Genomic DNA, 19,178 nt, shown 5'->3' on the forward strand with positions numbered 1-19,178 from the left:
CTTCCAGAATTATCTCTTTGAAGAGTGAATCAAGTTGTATGCTTCCATGCTCAAAATCTCCAGTGGTTTCCATCTCATACAGCGTAGCCCAAAGTCTCCATCATGACCTTCAGAGACCTACATGGTCTTGCCCTGGCTACCCCTTTACCTTCATCTCCTTCTACTCTGCCCCTCATTTGAGGCCTCTCATCACCCTTGGCCGCCCTGTAGTTTGTCAGGGGGGCCAAGCAGTCCCCGCCTCAGGCCTCTGCCCTTGCTTTTTTCTGTCTGGGACTGTTCTTTATGGTAGTCGTGCACCCACATGGCTCACTTCCTTGTGCTGCACAGGCGTCTGCTCACACAGGCATAGCTTATCTGACACACGGCCCTCCAGCCCCTGTGCTATGTCCTCGGTGTGCTTTATTTTCCCTCCCTGTGCTTAGCACTGTGTAATAGTACCTAGTTCTTCATGATCTGTCTCTTCCTCTGCATTGTTAGCTGCTATAGGAGGTATTGCCTCTTTCATTTACTCCTGTTTTCCAAGAACCTAAAACAGTGCCTGGCCAGGGTAGGCTTCCAGTTGCACAATGAATGCATGATTGACTTGGACTAGGTTAGCGGTATTGAAGACAGAAAGAAGCGAACCAGTTCCGTAGATGTCCAGGAGATAAAGTCAGCAGGGCTTGTATTTGATGTGGAAGATACACGAGATAGGGTTGTCTGAGATGCTTGCTTTGTTTCTGCTTTGTTCTGGGATGGCTGGTGTCATTCAATGAGATAGTAACACTGGAACGAGATTAGATTTGGAGAATGGTATGAGTTTGATTTTCTTACTTTTCGGGGGAATTGTTTTTAGAAAAAGTTTTTGAGATAATAGTAGATTTATATGCAGTTGTGATAAGTAGTATAGACAGATTCCACCTTATACTCATTTCCAAAACCGTAGTATAATATCACAACCAAAACATTGACATTGATACAGTGAAGATGCAGAAAAATCCCTTCAGTCAGCACGGAAATCCCTCTGGGTGTCCGCTTGTGGATGCACCCGTTTCCCTTTTGCTCACTGTCCCTATTCCCTGCCTCCTCTTTTCCCTAAGTCCTGAAAATCACCAGTGTGATCTCTATTCTATAATTTTATCATTTGAAGAATGTCACACACATGGAGTGATAAAATGTATATAACCTTTTGGGATTTTTTTTTTTTTTTGGTCCCACTTAACATAATTCTCTGGAAATTCATCTGTGTAGTTCTCTACATCAATACTTCATTCCTTTGAATTGCTGAGTAGTGAGTGTTCCATAGAGTATACCATAATTTGTAGAGCCACTGCCTTGTTGAAGGACATCTGGGTTATTTAGTTTTTGACATTTAAGTATAATGCTGTTATAAATATTCATGTGCAGGTTTTTGTGAAAAATTAGCTTTTATTTCTATGTAATAAATGCCCAGTAGTGGAATTGCTGAGTCACGTGGAAGTTGTATGTTTAGTTTTTGAAGACATAGTCACATTTTTTTCCAGAGTGGCTGTGCCATTTTACATTTCACCAGCAGCATTTGAATGATCCAGTGAGGTTGCATGTTTGCCTATATTTTGCCTTGGTACAACTATTTATTTATTTATTTATTTATTTATTTTTGAGACAGAGTTTCACTCTTGTTACCCAGGCTGGAGTAAGAGTTTCACTCTTGTTACCCAGGCTGGAGTGCAATGGCACGATCTCGGCTCACCGCAACCTCCGCCTCCTGGGTTCAGGCAATTCTCCTGCCTCAACCTCCTGAGTAGCTGGGATTACAGGCACGCGCCACCAAGCCCAGCTAATTTTTGTATTTTTAGTAGAGACGGGGTTTCACCATGTTGACCAGGATGGTCTCGATCTCTTGACCTCGTGATCCACCCGCCTCGGCCTCCCAAAGTGCTGGGATTACAGGCGTGAGCCACCGCGCCCGGCGGTACAACTATTTATTTTAACTGTGCTGGTAGGTATGTGGTGAAATACATTGTGATTTTAATTTGTGTGTTCCTGTCATCTGTTGATGTTGAACATAGTTCATGTGCTTAATTGCCATTTGCATTTCCTTTTTTTGGAGATAGTCTTGCTCTGTCACCCAGCCTGGAGTACAGCGGTGTGGTCTTCCCTCACTGCAATGTCTACCTCCCAGGTTCAAGTCATTCTCATGCCTCAGCCTCCTGAGTAGCTGGGATTACAGGTGTATGCCGCCATGCCTGGCTAATTTTTGGCATTTTTAGTGGAGATGGGGTTTCACTTTATTGGCCAGGCTGGTCTCAAACTCCTGACTTCAAGTGATCCACCTATCTCGGCCTCCCAGGGTGCTGGGATTACAGGCATGAGTCACCACACCCAGCCTGTGTTTCTTATTTGATAAAGTGTCTGGGTATTTTGTTCATTTTCTATTGAGTTATTTAGCGTTTTTACGATTGAGTTTTGAAAGATCTTTATATATGCTGGATAGTAGTTAACAGATGGGTGGTTTGCAAATATTTTCTCCTATTCCGTAGTTTGTCTTTTTATCTTCTTAACTGGTTTGTTTGCAGAACAAAAATTTTAATTTTGCTGAGGTCCAGCTGATCAGTGTTTCCTTTTATGGATTGTGCTTTTGGTGTCAAATATGAGAATTTTGCCTATACTTAGATCATGAAGATTTTCTGCCATGTACTTCTAAAAGTGCTATAGTTTTACGTTTTTCATTTATGTTCATGACCTTTTTTGAGTTAATTTTTGTATTAGATGTGAGGTTTATTTTTTTGCATATGACTGTTCAGTTGCTCCACCATTATTTGTTGAAGCTGTCTTTCTTCAACTGAATTCTTTGGTACCTTTGTCAAAAGTCACTTGGCCATGTTTGTTGGGTTGTTTTGGGTTTTCTTTTTCATTCCATTGATCTGTGTTTCTGTTCCTCTCCCAATACCACACAGTGTTTATATATATATATATATATATATATATATATATACACACACACACACACATACACACACCACACACACACACACACACACACACACACACACACGCTTTAATGTTGGGTAGAGTGATTATTTCTTATTCTTTTTTTTTATTTTTATCTATTCTTTTGTTTGTATGAATTTTAGAATAATCTTATCTATATCTACAAAAAGAATCTTGCTGAGATTTTGATAGATATTGCAATAAACCTGTATATCAATTTTCTCTGCCTAGTCTTTCAATCTATGAACATGATATGTCTTTCTGTTTATTTAGCTCTTTTTTATTTGCTTCCATCAGTGTTTGTAGTTTTCATCATGTGAGTCCTCTACTTCTTTTTTTTTTTTTTTTTTTTGAGATGGAGTCTTACACACTCTGTCTTCCAGCAGGTTGGAGTTCAGTGGCGTGATCTTGGCTCACTGCAACCTCTGTTTCCTGGGCTTAAGCTATTTTCCTATCTCACCCTCCCACATATCTGGGATTACAGGTGTGCGCATATGTCCAGCTAATTTTTGTAGTTTTAGCAGAAACAGGGTTTCAGCATTTTGGCCAGGGTGGCCTCGAACTCCTGGCTTCAAGTGATCAGTCACCTCAGCCTCCCAAAGTACTGGGAATACAGGCATGAGCCACCACACCTGGCCCATTTCCTGTGTTTGAATGTTGGCTTGTCTAGCAAGGTTGGAGAGGTTTTCAGGGGCAAAATCCTGAAGTGTGCTTTCCAAGTTACCTGCCTTCTCCCCACCTCTTTCAGTGATACCAGTGAGTTGTAGATTTTGTCTCTGTACGTAATCCCACGTTTCTCAGGTTTTGTTCATTCATGTTTATTCTTTTTTCTTTATTTTTATCTGACTGAGTTCAGAGAGCCGGTCTTTGCGCTCTGAGATTTTTTTTCTTCAGCTTGGTCTGTGTTGTATTTCAGTTGCATTATGAAATTCACGTAGTATGTTTTTCAGCTTTATCGGTTTAGTTTGTTTCTTTCTAAAATGGCCATTTTGTCCGTCAGCTCCTCTGTCACTTTACTGTAATCCTTAGATTCCTTGGATTGGGTTTCAGCTGTCTGAATCTTGATGATCTTTGTTCCTGTCTGTGTTCCTGTCCGTGTTCTGTCATTTCAGCCTGCTTAGGAGCCCTTGCTGGGAAACTAGTGCAGTCTGTTGGAGCAAGGAAGACACCCTGGGTTTTTGATCTGCCAGAGTTCTTAGGATGGTTCTTTCTCATCTGTGAGCTTATGTTTCATTAACTGTGGTGTAATTTGAGTACAGTCAGTTGACTTCTTTTCTGGATGTTTTCAGAGGGCCAGGGCTTTGTGCGGGGCCTTTATTTGTATCTGAATTCTGATCCTAGTTTCACAGAGGGGTGTATTAGTAAAGTGTTTTTGGTGTTGGTGTGTGGGCTGTGGGCTGGTAGATGGCGCTTCAGTGTCATGGCCGTTAGGTAGACTCCTAGGCCGCTCTGTTGCTCCTCTGCATTTCCTCAGCCGTGCTGCTGCTGCTTCCTCAGCTGCAGTCGCCCCTCAGTGCTCTGAAGATGTGATCTCTCCCACTCGAGCGCTGGCTTCACATCTCAGTTTGGCACTGCCGGGCTGCCCACCACAGCTCTGGGGTGATCCCGGTTTATGTTCCCTTTCTAGCCTGGAGGCAACAGGGGAAGGGACGTCGGTGGTGGTTGTGGCAGAGAGCCTTCCACTTGTCCGTAGGGCTCTATAGCATCTAAAGAGATGCCGAGCCACTGTCCATCAGTGCAGTTGGCCCAGGGTGGGTGGCTGCCCTGTGGCCACAATGGGGATGAAGGCCCTGCCTGGTGAGGAGCAGGAGGAGCTGGCAGGGGGAAGGGAGGTCACCAGGGAGACAAACTGGCTGCTGCTTATGGCAACTGCAGCTTGCTGGAGGTACAGCTAAAGTACTCAGCGTCTTTGGTCCTTCCCCAGTCCAGGTGTAGCAAGGGCAGTACCACTGTAGTGGCAGCGACAGAGGGACTTTGGATTGCCTTTGTCTGCTCCACCTCAGAAACACAGAGCCACTGCTACTGGGAGTCTTCAGCCAAGGGGTGAAGTGGCTACACTGCTGGTGAAGAGTCGGGGTTTGGTGCTCACAGGGAGAAGAGACTGGGCTCCTGTCCACATGGTGACTGTGGCATGCTAGAAGCGCAAGTGAGGGCTTCACTGTTTCTTCCCAGACTGAGAGCAGCAGGTGCAGGACTGCTGCTGTGGCAGTGGCATAGGGGCTGTCAGTTGCTCCTGAGGGCCCTTCCTCAGGGAAGCACAGAGCCACTACCAGTAGGAATGCTCAGCTAGGGGTGGGACAGCTCTTCACAGGGTCCCTGCCTGGTGAAGAGTTGGGGATGGAGGCTCACAAGGTAGCGAGACTGGCCTTGTCTCCATGTAGTATCTGTGGTGTACTAGAGGTACCAGTGTAGCAGCTGGGCCCTGTGTTCCTTCCCCAACCAAAGGGTGGATAGTGTGGTACCGTTTTAGCTGTAATGGTGGAGGGGCTATGGGTTCTCTCTCAGATTTCCTCCTCAGAGAAATGTGCCGTCTTCATCTGAAGTGTTTAGTTAGGCTTGATGGTTGTGCCGGAGTCCTAGGTCGGGAGGCTGTGGCCAGTGAGGAGAAGTGGAAATGGGGACCCTTGTGGGAAACAGTCTGGCCGCTGTTTGCGGGGCGGCTGTGTGCTGCTGGGTTCTGCTCCAGTCGCTAATCACTGTGCACCCTCCGGAGCCTGAGGGCAACAGCAGTGAGGGCTGTGGCACAGCAAAAGCGACAGCTTGCCTCTCCCTTTGGGAGTCCTGTCCTAGGGAAGTACGGAGCTGTGCTGGCCTGAGAGCCTCGGCAGGGCCGGCGTGGCCATGCCAGGGCCCAGGACGAGGCGTGTTTTGGCATCTTGCATGTCCCTGAAGTTCTGTTCACTTTTTAAATATTTTCTTCTTTTTTTCTTAGACTCGAGTAATTTTAATTGTCTTATCTTAAAAAAGTTTGCTGTTTTTTGTATGGCCTGCTTAAACCTTTTGAATTTCTCTGGTGAAATGTTCATTTCAGTTATTATACTTTCAAATCCTAGAATTTCTTCTTGGTTTCGTTTTGTTTCCTTTTTATTGATACATCCATTTGTTTGTCATTTTCATGACTCATTCACATTTTCCTTTAGCTCCCTGTGCATCTTTATGGTAGTTGTCTTTGTATAGTATGCCACCATCTGGTCTTAGTCAGAGATGTTTTCTATTTATTTTGTTCCACTGACTAAACCATACTTTCCTTTTTTTTTTTTTTTGGAGACAGAGTCTCACACTGCCACCCAGGCTGGAGTGCAGTGGCATGATCTTGGCTCACTGCAACCTCTGCCTCCTGGGTTCGAGTGATTCTTCTGTCTCAGCCTCCCGGGTAGCTGGGACTACAGGTGTGTGCCACCATGCCCAGCTAATTTTAGAGACAGGGTTTCACCATATTGGCCAGGCTGGTCTCGAACTCCTGACCTCATGATCCACCTGCCTTGGTCTCCCCAAGTGCTGGGATTACAGGTGTGAGCCACCATACCTCGCCTACTTTTTAATTTTTTTATTCCTTCTTGTTGTTGTTGTTGTTATTATTATTATTACTATTGTCTTACAGTGTTATAACTCTGGGGATCAGATTCTCTCACTTCTGTAAGATTTGCTGGTTGTTGTTTTGGTTTTGTTTTCTTACTGTTGTAGGGTGTCACTAGTCCAGGAATTAGCCTAAGGTATATATAAACTGAAGATCTTCTCATATTTTTTTCTGAGCCCACGTCTTCCCTGGCCTTGTGCAGTGACTTTTTAAATTCCCCATGTGTGCATTTGCTTTACTTTTATTTTGTTTGGTTTTTGAGATGGAGTCTCACTCTGTTACCCAGGCGGGAGTGCAGTGGCATCTTCTTGACGCACTGCAACCTCTGCCTCCCAGGTTCAAGTGATTCTTCTGTCTCAGCCTCCCAAGTAGCTGGGATTACAGGTGCCTGCCACCACACCTGGCTAATTTTTGTATTTTTAATAGAGTTGGGGTTTCCCCATGTTGGCCAGGCTTGGTCTTGAACTGCTGACCTCAAGTGATCTGCCTACCTCAGCGCCCTAAAGTGCTGAGATTACAGGCGTGAACCACTGAGCCCAATATCCTTATCCTTAAATGTGTGATTCCCCAAAGCAGGAAAAGGAAGAAACAGAAGGGGAAAATAGTAGGCACTGTTCCTTAAATCCTCTGGAAGCACATCACGTCAGTGGGGATTGCAAAAATGCCAGCCTGCATTTGTGTCTGCACCTCTGTGATTCACAGCAATAATTTGCAGTCCAAACCCACGATCCCCATTATTTGGAGAGCAAGGTCTTTATTGCCACTTTGGCCACCAAAGGCCACTCTAGGGAGGCTAGTACGGCTGCAAGCCCTGAGTTTAAGGGATTAGACATGGGTAGCTGCTGCCAACTGAAATTAGTTTCACTTTACTGGCCAGGCCTTCCCCTAGAAGCTGCAAGCCTTCAAATAGTTTCCAGAGTTTCAAAATAGTTGCATCAGACAGATTCTGACAGCTCACTTGTCTAGGTGGATAGATGGAACCTTGCTGCTTCCTACTGTACCATCTTCCCTGACATCTACTTTTTCTTGTACCTCACATTTATTTCACACTTTCGGCATTCTCTGTCTTCAAGTATGTAGGTAGTATGTAGTATGCCACCATCTGGAGTTTTAAGGGGGAGGTGCTACTGATGTCTGTTGGTTGAGGTATGCTGAAGGTGAGGTCTTGCATAAAAGTCACAGTTATGAAGTACTCTGAAAATAAATAAATAAACATATATTTTGTCATTTGATAAATATTTAAATTTTCCACTTAGAAGTTTTTTTTTTTTTTTTGAGACAGAGTTTTGTTCTTGTTACCCAGGCTGGAATGCAATAATGTGATCTTGGATCACTGCAACCTCTTTGTCTCCCAGGTTCAAGTGATTCTCCTTCCTCAGCCTCCCAAGTAGCTGGTGGGATTACAGGCATGCACCACCACACTTGCTAATTTTGTATTTTTAGTAGAAATAGGGTTTCACCATGTTGGTCAGACTGGTCTCTAACTGCTGACCTCAAGTGATCACCTGCCTCAGCCTCCCAAAGTGCTGGTGTGAACCACCACTCTGGTCGAAAGTTTGTTTTTAAAGGAAATATATTTTTAGGACCTTGTCCTCTGTGTGCTGACTTCTATTTTTTTTTTTTTTTTTTTTTGATGGAGTCTCGCTCTGTTGCCTAGGCTGGAGTGCAGTGCAGTGGCGCCATCTCGGCTCACTTCAGCCTCCATCTCCCAGGTTCAAACTATTCTTCTGTTTCAGCCTCCTGAGTAGCTGGGTTTACAGGCATGCACCACCACTCCCGGCTAATTTTTGTTTTTAGTAGAGATGGGGTTTCACCATGTTGACCAGGCTAGTCTCAAACTCCTGACCTCAGGTGATCGGCCTGCCATGGCTTCCCAAAGTGCTAGGATTACAGGCAGGAGCCACTGCGCCCAGCCTGTGTGCTGATTTCTTTGCAGAAACCAGTTTTTAAATCGCAACTCTCTTAGTAGGTATGGTCTATAAGAGGAAAAAGGTTAACCCATTCACTCCTGTTACAAGAAAAGACAGAAGGTAGAAGAAACCTTCATTTTTAGTTTTGTTGTGGAAAAGTTTGAGCATATATAAAAATAGAATAATATAATGATTTCCCATTTGTCGTGCGGTTGCTTTTCTGTGTTGTCTTATCTCGTCCCTCCCCTTCCCTCCTCTCCCCTCCCTTCCTCCCTTCCTTTCTCTCGCTTTCTCTTTCTCTCTCTCTCTTTCTCTCTTTATCCTTCCTTCTTTTCCCTCCCTCCCTTCCTCTCTCCCTCCCTCTCTCCCTCTCCTTCCTTCCGTCCTTCTGTCCTTCTTTCTGTCTTTCTTTTTTTCTGTCTTGACAGGATCTCTCACTGTCACCCAGGCTGGATTGCACTTACATAATCATGGCTCATTGTAGCCTCCTTGGCTCAAGTGATCCTCCTGCCTCAGCCTTTCTTGTAGCTAGGACCTCAGAGGAGTGCCACCATGCCCAGCAAGGTTAGTTAGTTTTAGAGACAGGATCTCACTATATTGCCCAGGCTGATCTCAAACTCCTGGGTTCAAGGGATCCTGTTGTCTTGGCCTCCCAAATTGCTGGGATTACCCAGCCCATCATCCAGTTTCAGCAGCTATCAATTCATGATCATTTTTGCATTCATCTATTCCAATGATTATCTACCAGGAGTGATTCTGTCATTTGTCAGTGTCTTGAAACATTTTTGCTTGTCGTGTTCTGGAGGGAGGAGTTGTGAGGGGAAGTGCTACTGATATCTGTTGGGTAGAGATATCAAGTATGCTGCTAAACATTCCACAATACACAGGGCAGCCCACACTATCCACACAACTAAATTATCTAGCCCAAAATGTAATCTGAGGTTGAGAAATCCTATCTACATCCTGTCTTAATGCAGTAACATTTTTATAATATTAAGTTGTTACAGGAATAGGAGAGGTGATTATTTCTTCAGATATACTTTAATGTCATCCAAGACTGGTATAAAATTTCCCTCATATAGCTTTTCATACGACTTGTATACTTACTATTCTGATCCTTTGTGTAAACGAAGGCTATTGCTTTTAATGTGTCGATTTTATATCCAATTACTTCACTGAAAGATTTTTATCATTCATTCTCTGCACTTTTTAATATATTGTCAGCAAATAGAGGTAGTTTTACTTTCTCTTAACTCATCTCTAATTGATTTATGTTATCTGATTGCATTGGTTAATATGTCTAATACAGTGTTAAATTGTAGGGAAAGTAATGAATGTCTTTGTCTTGTTCTTGAGCATAGTGGAAATACCTCTAGTATATTTAATAAGATAGTAGCTTTAGGAAAAAGGTCTTATGTATTTTATCATGTTGAGGAAGTATCCCTCAGTTCATTTTTGCTTGAGTGTTTTTATTGTCAATGGTGCTGAATTTTGTTGAAGATTTTCTCAGCATCTGTAGTTGTATATTATTTCTTACTTACATCCATTTAATGTACTATAATAAGTGCTATAATAAGGGGAGTGAGTTGTTAGGAAAAGGTACACAGAGGAGTTAACATTTGAACTGAATCTGAAGGATACAAAGGAGTTTGGAATGTAGTAGAAGGAGGGAAGACATTCAGGAGTATACATAATCATAGGAATGGGGTAATTTATGAGCCCATCCATAGGCTTTGGGTACCAGACTATACTTCCTAAATTCATATGCCGCCTCCTTCTCTAATCCCTTCACTCCATTCTCTTGGTCACTCTTACACACTCACCCTCCTAAAATGAGTCTGCTTTATTTTTTTGTTCACTTGCCAGTTCAGCTGTCATCCATTATTTTATGTAGTGTTTTTAAAAATTTTGTCTTCTTACTGTCTTTTAGTCATAAAGCAAACCCTTCTTGAGATTAATGATATAATCTTCCTTTTACACATTTAGTCTCAGCCAGTCACATGAATCATTGGCAGTTACTTTCTTTTTTTGTTTTTCAGGATGTAAGAGCAATCCTAAAATGACAAAGACAACTCAAACTCAGGATTCATTTCAGGAGCTGATGAGGAAAAGACTGAAAAGGGATGAACCCTGGAACTTCATATCGGAGAGACCCTGCATATATGAAGAGAAATTAAAGAAACAGCAAGACAAAAATGAAAATTTACAAATAATTTCAATTACCCATACAAAAATTCTCACTGTAGACAGAAGCCATAAAAATGTTGAATTTGGTCAAAACTTCTACGTAGAATCAGTGTTCATCAAGCAACAGAGATTTGCTAGAGAGAAAACTCTGTCAAAATGTGAAATACAAAGAAGTAGTTTCAAGCAGAATTCAAGTTTACTTAACCAATCAAAAATCAAGACAGCAGAGAAACGCTATAAATGCAATACATGTGAAAAAGCCTTCATTCACAATTCATCTCTTCGTAAACATCAGAAAAACCACACTGGAGAAAAATTATTTAAATGTAAAGAATGTTTAAAAGCCTTCAGCCAAAGTTCTGCTCTTATTCAGCATCAAAGAACTCATACAGGAGAGAAACCCTACTTATGTAAAGAATGTGGGAAAGCCTTCAGCCATAGTGCATCCCTTTGCAAGCATCTAAGAACCCATACTGTGGAGAAATGCTATAGATGTAAAGAATGTGGTAAATCCTTCAGTCGAAGGTCTGGCCTTTTTATACATCAAAAAATCCACGCTCGAGAAAATCCCCATAGATATAATCCAGGTAGGAAGCCATCCAGTTATAGCACATCCCTTTCTGGATGTCAGAAAGTTCATCTCAGAAAGAAGTCCTACTTGTGTAATGAATGTGGCAACACCTTTAAGTCTAGCTCATCCCTTCGTTATCATCAGAGAATTCACACCGGAGAGAAACCTTTTAAATGTAGTGAATGTGGGAGAGCCTTCAGTCAGAGTGCATCTCTTATTCAACATGAAAGAATTCACACTGGAGAAAAGCCCTATAGATGCAATGAATGTGGGAAAGGCTTCACTTCTATTTCACGACTTAATAGACACCGAATAATTCATACTGGAGAGAAACTGTATAATTGTAATGAATGTGGTAAAGCCTTAAGTTCCCACTCAACACTTATTATTCATGAGCGAATTCATACTGGAGAGAAACCATGTAAATGTAAAGTATGTGGAAAAGCCTTCAGACAGAGTTCAGCTCTCATTCAACATCAGAGAATGCATACTGGAGAAAGACCCTATAAGTGTAACGAATGTGACAAAACATTCAGGTGTAACTCATCCCTTAGTAATCACCAGAGAATTCATACTGGAGAGAAACCATATCGATGTTTAGAATGTGGGATGTCTTTTGGCCAAAGTGCAGCTCTTATACAACATCAGAGGATTCATACAGGAGAAAAACCCTTTAAATGTAATACATGTGGAAAAACTTTTAGACAAAGCTCATCACTTATTGCACATCAAAGAATTCACACTGGAGAGAAACCCTATGAATGTAATGCATGTGGAAAACTCTTTAGCCAGAGGTCATCCCTCACTAATCATTATAAAATTCACATTGAAGAGGACTCCTTAAAAGCTGATTTGCATGTGTGAAAGCCTTAAACCAAAACTCATCAGAGAATACATGCTTGAGAATGAAATAGAGAAAACTTTTAGTTCTCATCAGATACCAAGTTTTAAGAATAAACTTTAGCTACGTAATGCATATAGGAAAAGCTTTCATACTAGTCACCCACTTTAAAAAATATCCCAAGACAATTCACTGTTGCAGACATTGAAGTTGGCCATTTGTAAGATAAAAGGTATGTTTTTAAAATCTCTTTATTAGCATTATATGCTATCTATGATATGCAAGAATGAGAAAACTCGGTGCTGAGGTGCTGGAGTTTCCATTAGAAAAACAACTGTATAAGCTACTATTGTATAAAAATAAGCATATTTATTACAGCAAACATTTTAATAGCAAACAAAATAATTGCTCTTAAAAATATATGCAATAGGCCAGGCATGGTGGCTCACGCCTGTCATCCCATCACTTTGGGAGGCTGAGGTGGGCAGATCACCTGAGGGTAGGAGTTCGAGACCAGCCTGGCCAACATGGTTAAAAACCCCATCTCCATTAAAAATACAAAAATTAGCTGGGTGTGGTGGCACATGCCTGTAATCTCAGCTACTACTCAGGGGGCTGAGACAATCGCTTGAACCCAGGAGGCAGAGGTTTCAGTGAGCTGTGATTGTGCCACTGCACTCCAGCTTGGGCAGCATTGCAAAACTGTCTCTCTCACACACACACACACACACATACACGCACACACACATGTGCATGCAACATATGCTTACCTGGCAGGGGAGATACCGTGATCACAAAGGTGGTTTTTCCAGAGCAAGGCTTACCCATTGTACTCCAGATGTGTTGACTCCTGTGATTTCCCCAAATGTGGGAAACTCAATGGCATCATCTGTGATAGTGGGGGACTGCATTCATGCTTTCCCCTGGGGAAAAATAATGCTGTAAAATATTTCTCAGCCACCATGTGCAACTATTGCAAATACTGCAATAATTCATAAACATTTTCTGAATATTGCATATATGTGCGTGTGTGTGTGTACATATATATATATGCAATATTAGAGCAAAGGACCAAATAAGAGATAAAAACTAACTGAACTACCTCTCAGTGTATGGAATTTACCTTTTCCTGACCTAGTGTCAAACTTCGTGCATGGCTTTTATTAAAAAAGAGAAAAAAATCTGTTCTTGTTCTGTTTATTTCCAAACAACATCTAAATAGCCTCCCATATTTTTTACACATTTCCTGGCTTTGTTTTCAGAAATTTTTCTTTATTGTCTTGAGGTCATATTTATTATGAAACCACACTTGCTATGCTCTGAACAATAATGTTAGATAATTTAGGTTGAAGCATTTTGTTTGTTTAGACAATCACTTCAAGGCTAAAGCTATTAATATTTTTTAGTTGGCTGCAGATGAAATCCTACCTGTTTAAAGAGCCTATCACTGGTGACAGTCTTCAAAAGTTACCCGTTTATGAAATAAAAGATTATTTTCCTCATGGGGTTTTCTAGTTTTTTTTTTTTGAGATGGAGTTTCGCTCGTTACCCAGGCTGGAGTGCAATGGGGTGATCTCGGCTCACTGCAGCCTCCGCCTCCTGGGTTCAGGCAATTCTCCTGCCTCAGCCTCCTGAGTAGCTGGGACTACAGGCACGCGCCACCATGCCCAGCTAACTTTTTGTATTTTTAGTAGAGACGGGGTTTCACCACGTTGACCAGGATGGTCTCGATCTGTTGACCTCGTGATCCACCCGCCTTGGCCTCCCAAAGTGCTGGGATTATGGGTGTGAGCCACCACGCCCGGCCGGTTTTCTAGTTTTTAAAAGTTTCAGACTGCAAAGGAAATTTAAAAAAGAAAAATTACAAATTTCAAAACTGGTTTACTCAGTAATGTTTGTTTAAGCCTGAGTTTGGGCCAGATACTATCCTGAGCTCTAGAAATTGCATAGAGGAAAGAAACAGAACTTGTCTTCAAGAAGTCATGAGCTGTGTGGGTGAAGAGATTAAAGGGAGGAAACAAATTATGTGTTAAAGGGGTTTTCACAGATAAATAGGTAAGCTATGATACCGTGTTGCAGAATACAAATGGAGAGATGTTCATGGGATGCAGAAATAAGGAAGGGAGACTAACCAAGCGAACCAGGAGACACCAGCGATAGTGTCCCCGAGACCACAATGCCTGAGCCCAGTTTTGGAAGAATAATAGGTATTCTTCATAAAGTGAGATTCTAAATAGAGGAAACCACGTAGACTAAGGTGTAGGTGGGTGGGTGACAGCACGTTAGCATTTGTGGAGAATCTACAGAAAGTAATGAAAAAAGATACTGAAGCCTGAGGAGGCAGCAGCATAGGTAACAAAGGTCTTACTTGCCAAACTAAGGAATTTGACTTTTATTCTGAAATTTAGGGTACCAAGTAATGATTTTAAATAATGGAAACTGTTGCATCAATGTATGGAGGATGCAGTTAGGAGATTGAAGACAGCTGAACAGACTGAAGACTAGAATTCAACCTCCAATGACTGGTGAAGGAGGCTCTAAGCTCAAGTAAGGGTAGTCAGTGAAGAATATGTTGCAAACACTAATGTAGTAAGAATACATAGGGCTTAGTTTTGGCAGTCAAATAATTGGGGAAGGTGATTGACACACAGGGTAGATTAACTGCTAGGTTTCCTAGCTACCTTGATGGATGGTGGTGTGATATGCCTTGTAGGCAATGTAGGGGTAAACAGTTTGATTTTTATACATGTCAAATTAAGTCATCCAGGCCAGGCACGGTGGCTCATGCTTATAATCCCAGCACTTTGGGAGGCAAAGGCAGGTGGGTCACCTGAGGTCAGGAGTTTGAGACCAGCCTCATCAATATGGTGAAACCCTGACTTTATTAAAAATACAAAAATTTGCCAGGTGTGGGTGCATGTAGTCCCAACTACTCAGGAGGCTGAGACAGAAGAATTGCTTGAAGCTGGGCGGCAGAGGTTGCAGTAAGCTGAGATCATGCCACTCCACTTCAGCCTGGGTCACAGAGCAAGACTCTGTCTCAAAAAAAAAAAAAAACAAACAAACAGTCATCCAAATCTAAAAGGACAGTGTGAGCTGGACAGCGCAGGAGTAATTAAGATATAGTTAGTAGTGAAAGACATGGCACATACAAATTGGCCATGAGAATGTATAGATTAGAATGAGAAAGGGATCATAGATACAACCCAGGAAAACATCAGTATACAAGAAGTTGATGAAGCAATTGTGCAAAGATGAAAAGGAATGGCCCTTTAGGAGAAAAGGCAGAAGAGTGATGTCCCTGAGCCCAAGGGATAAATGAATCTCAGGTGGCAGTAGTGTCAGGTGCTATAAATCAAGTCATAAGAGTAAATTGATAAATAAGGAGATACTGGAGACTTTGGCAAGAGAAATTTCACTGCAGTGGAGTGCACAAGTAGGCTGTTACAGTATTTCAAGTGTAATTGAAGGGAAGAATGACGGGGAGTATTTCTATTTTAATGATTTAATGTATACACATGTTGAGAGTGGATTTTAAAGATGACATCGCTGGGAGGAACACATTTTCTGAAAGACATTCGAGTCATAGCACAGGTGGAGGACTTAACCTAACTTCAGGTGTGGGAAAAGCCCACCTAAAGATGGGAATACAGATATGTTTGTTTGATTTGGAGGTGAAGGAATTTCTGCCTGCTGACTCATTTTCTGTAAGATAGGAGAAAGACTTCATTTTTTAAGTTGTTGCTAAGAATAGCAATTTGGATATTTGGGTGCTTAATAATAATCTGGCTGGACGTGGTGGCTTATGCCTGTAATCCTAGCACTTGGGGAGGCCGAGGCAGGCAGATTGCCTGAGCTCAGGAGTTCAAGACTAGCCTGGGCAACACAATGAAACCCCTTCTCTACTGAAATACAAAAAATTAGCTGGGCATGGCAGTGTACACCTAGTAGTCCCAGCTACTAGGGAGGCTGAGACAGGAGAATTGCTTGAACCCGGGAGGCAGGGGTTGCAGTGAGCCGAGGTCGCACCACTATACTATAGCCTGGGCAACAGAGCAAGACTACCTCTCCAAAAATAATAATAATCAAATTAATGAGTTTAAATCTTTCCCTGGAGATTTTTTGGGAAGTCAGGGCTCTTGAGTTTATTTCCTACCCTTGTTTCAATAAGAAAACTCCATGTTTATCACTTTTATATATTTGATAGTTACTATTTTTTGTAATTATAAGGAAAACATTTGCTGGTGAATTAAAGTTTGAAAAGTACTCAGGGAGGGAGAGAAAATGTTTTTTAAAAAGTGGTAAATCTGAAGAGACTGGAAATAAATGTCAGAGTTCAACAGGCATTTGGAGGTAGATGGAAAGGCATTCCGAATTGGGGAAAGCTTGTGCGGTGGCAAGGTGGCGTAATGTGTATTATTGCAGATATACAGGCATCACTGTATTCTTGCAAATCGTATTTTAAAACTTCATTCCTGTTTGTTGCTGGTATATTCGTACAGTTGGTTTTTGTATGTTGACTTTGTGTCCAGCAACCTAACTGAATTCTCTTATTTCGAATAGCTCATTTGTAGATTCTTTTGAATATTCTGCATACACAGTCATCTAAATAATTTCCATTCTATTTCTCTTTTCCAATCATAATACATTTTATTTTTCTTACATTATAGCACTACATAGTACAGGCCAGTACAGTGTTGAATAGAAATGATAAGTATTTCTCTATTTAATATTATGTTAGCTTTAATTTCTTTGCAGGCTGGGCATGGTGGCTCACACCTGTCATCCTAGCACTTTGAGAGGCCAAAGCAAGAGAATTGCTTGAGCCTAGGAGTTCGAGACGAGCCTGAGCAGCAACAACAAAAACAGAATTAGCCAGGCATAGTGGTGCACATCTGTAGTCCCAGCTACTTCGGAGGCTGAGGTAAGAGAATTGCTTGAGCTCAGGAGGTTAAGGCTGCAGTGAGCTGTGATCCCACCACTGCTCTCCAGCTTGGGCAACAGAGCCAGATTCTGTCCCCACTCACCCCACTGCCAAAAAAATTGATTGTGGATTCTTGTTATCACAATAAGGACATTCCCTCATATTCCTAGTGTAATGTGAGTTTTCATCACAAAAGGAAGTAGTATTTTGTCATGCCCATTTTCTGCATTGGTTGAAATGATCATTTTGTTTTTCCCTTCATTCTTTTAATAGATAATTAAATTGTCCGAATTTTGGTGTTACCTAGTGTTTCATTCCTGAAATTCTGCTTGGTCATGATATGTCATCATAAATGTGTATATATATATATATGAGACGAGATCTCTTCTTTGGTAAATAGAAGCCTGATGAAGCACCCGACATTGTATTCTAAGAACTTAGTGCAACAGAAATCCCATTTGACCCAGCGATCCCATTACTGGGTATATATCCAAAGGATTATAAATCATTCTGTTATAAGGACACGTGCACACAAATGTTCATTGCAGCACTGTTTACAATAGCAAAGACCTGGAACCAACCCAAATGCCCATCGATGATAGACTGGACAGGGAAAATGTGGTACATATACACCATGGAAAATTACGCAGCCATCAAAAACGATGAGTTCGTGTCCTTTGTAGGGACATGGATGAACCTGGAAACCATCATTCTCAGCAAACTGACACAAGAGCAGAAAATCAAACACCGCATGTTCTCACTCACAGGCGGGTGTTGAACAATGAGAACACATGGACACGGGAAGGGGAGCACTACACGCTGGGGTCCGTTGGGGGGAAATGGGGGAGGGGCGGGGGGGTGGGGAGAGAGAGCGTGGGGAGAAATGACAAGATAGAGCTGAGGGGAAGAAAGGCAGCAAATCACACTGCCATGTGTGTACCTATGCAACAATCTTGCATGTTCTTCACGTGTACCCCAAAACCTAAAATGCAATTAAAAAAAAAAAAAACTTAGCACAAAAAGAAATTATCCAACTCTTAAGGATAGATGTAATAATACCTGGAAACGAAGGAGTTTCCAGGAGGAGGAGCAAAAGGCTCAGAGGAAGCGTAAATCTAGCATCTGTAGGGACCTGTAGAGAGACTGGCCTTGCTGGTGTGGAGGGCTCCTGGTAGGATAAAATAAAAATATTTGAAGTGAAAGCTACAGTCAAAAGACTTTGAATGGTGTCTAAGACTTTAGGAGTTTGGATATGATGCGGGACATATTAATTCACTGTATATTTCTGAGGAGCAAATGACCAATGTGAAGACTTCTAGGAAGAATTATCTGATAGAGGCGATGACTTGCTCATTTTTGGCTTGAGAAACTGAAGGACTGATTCTTGAGAGTAGGACTTTGGGTGAGTCTGTGAGAAGAGTCCTTAGAACTAAAAAGGTTATTTCTGTTCCTAGTGTCTGAAACTGTTCTGGTATTTTGCCAAATACTACAGATGGTAAAATTATTTATTTATTATTATTGTTTTCAGATGGAGTCTTGCTCTGTTGCCAGGCTAGAGTGCAGTGGTGCAGTCTTGGCTCACTGCAACCTCTGCCTCCCGGGTTCAAGTGATTCTCCTGCCTCAGCCTCCCGAGTAGCTGGGACTACAGGCGGGTGCCACCACGCCCAGCTAATTTTTGTATTTTGAGTAGAGGCAGCATTTCACCTTGTTAGCTAGGATCATCTTGATCTCTTGATCTTGTGACCCGCCCACCTCGGGCTCCCAAAATGCTGGGATTACAGGAATGAGCCACCATATCTGGCCAAAATTTTTCATTAAAGCTGACATAGTTATATTTTTCAAAATTAAGGTGCAATTAGTCTTTCAAAGTCAGAAGATGTTTAGTATCGTGGTTCAGTCTGTCCCAGACTATAAAGTCAGTTATTTCAGTAATATAATTTCTAAGATCTATAAAAAATGAAAAATTTTTTATTTTCAGATACAACTTTTTTTTTTTTTTTTTTTTTTTTTTTTTTTTTTTTTTTTTTTTTTGAGACAGAGTCTTGCTCTGTCACCCAGGCTGGAATGCAGTGGCATGATCTTGGCTCACTGCAACTTCCACCTCCTGGGTTCAAACCGTTCTCCTGCCGCAGGCCCCTGGGTAGTTGTGATTATAGACGCCTGCCGCCGCATCTGGCTAATTTTGTATTTTAGTAGATACAGGGTTTCTCCGTGT

General features: G+C 41.9%; 1 protein-coding gene and 1 non-coding gene across 10 annotated transcripts in view; both read left to right on the plus strand.

Moving 5' to 3' along the window:
• The window catches only part of ZNF354B (zinc finger protein 354B), a 28,098-nt gene extending 10,311 nt beyond the window's left edge, over positions 1-17,787 (plus strand). For 8 of the 9 annotated variants that reach the window (XM_010331854.2, XM_003943964.4, XM_010331853.3 and 5 more), the window contains one exon: positions 10,479-13,540. In XM_010331854.2, the coding sequence (XP_010330156.1) occupies positions 10,479-12,061 (1,583 nt within the window). In that variant the 3' untranslated portion in view covers positions 12,062-13,540. Of the gene's footprint in view, positions 1-10,478; positions 13,541-16,796 lie in introns of those variants that run through there. The other variant, XR_012515340.1, reaches the window with a different exon arrangement.
• On the plus strand, positions 12,801-12,964 carry LOC120360453 (U1 spliceosomal RNA). Its single transcript, XR_005576948.1, has one exon. It is a non-coding gene; the product is annotated as a U1 spliceosomal RNA (small nuclear RNA).
• Positions 17,788-19,178: the final 1,391 nt, after the last annotated feature.

Source organism: Saimiri boliviensis, chromosome 20, assembly GCF_048565385.1.
Source record: "Saimiri boliviensis isolate mSaiBol1 chromosome 20, mSaiBol1.pri, whole genome shotgun sequence".
In the NCBI taxonomy this organism is placed as follows: Eukaryota; Metazoa; Chordata; class Mammalia; order Primates; family Cebidae; genus Saimiri; species Saimiri boliviensis.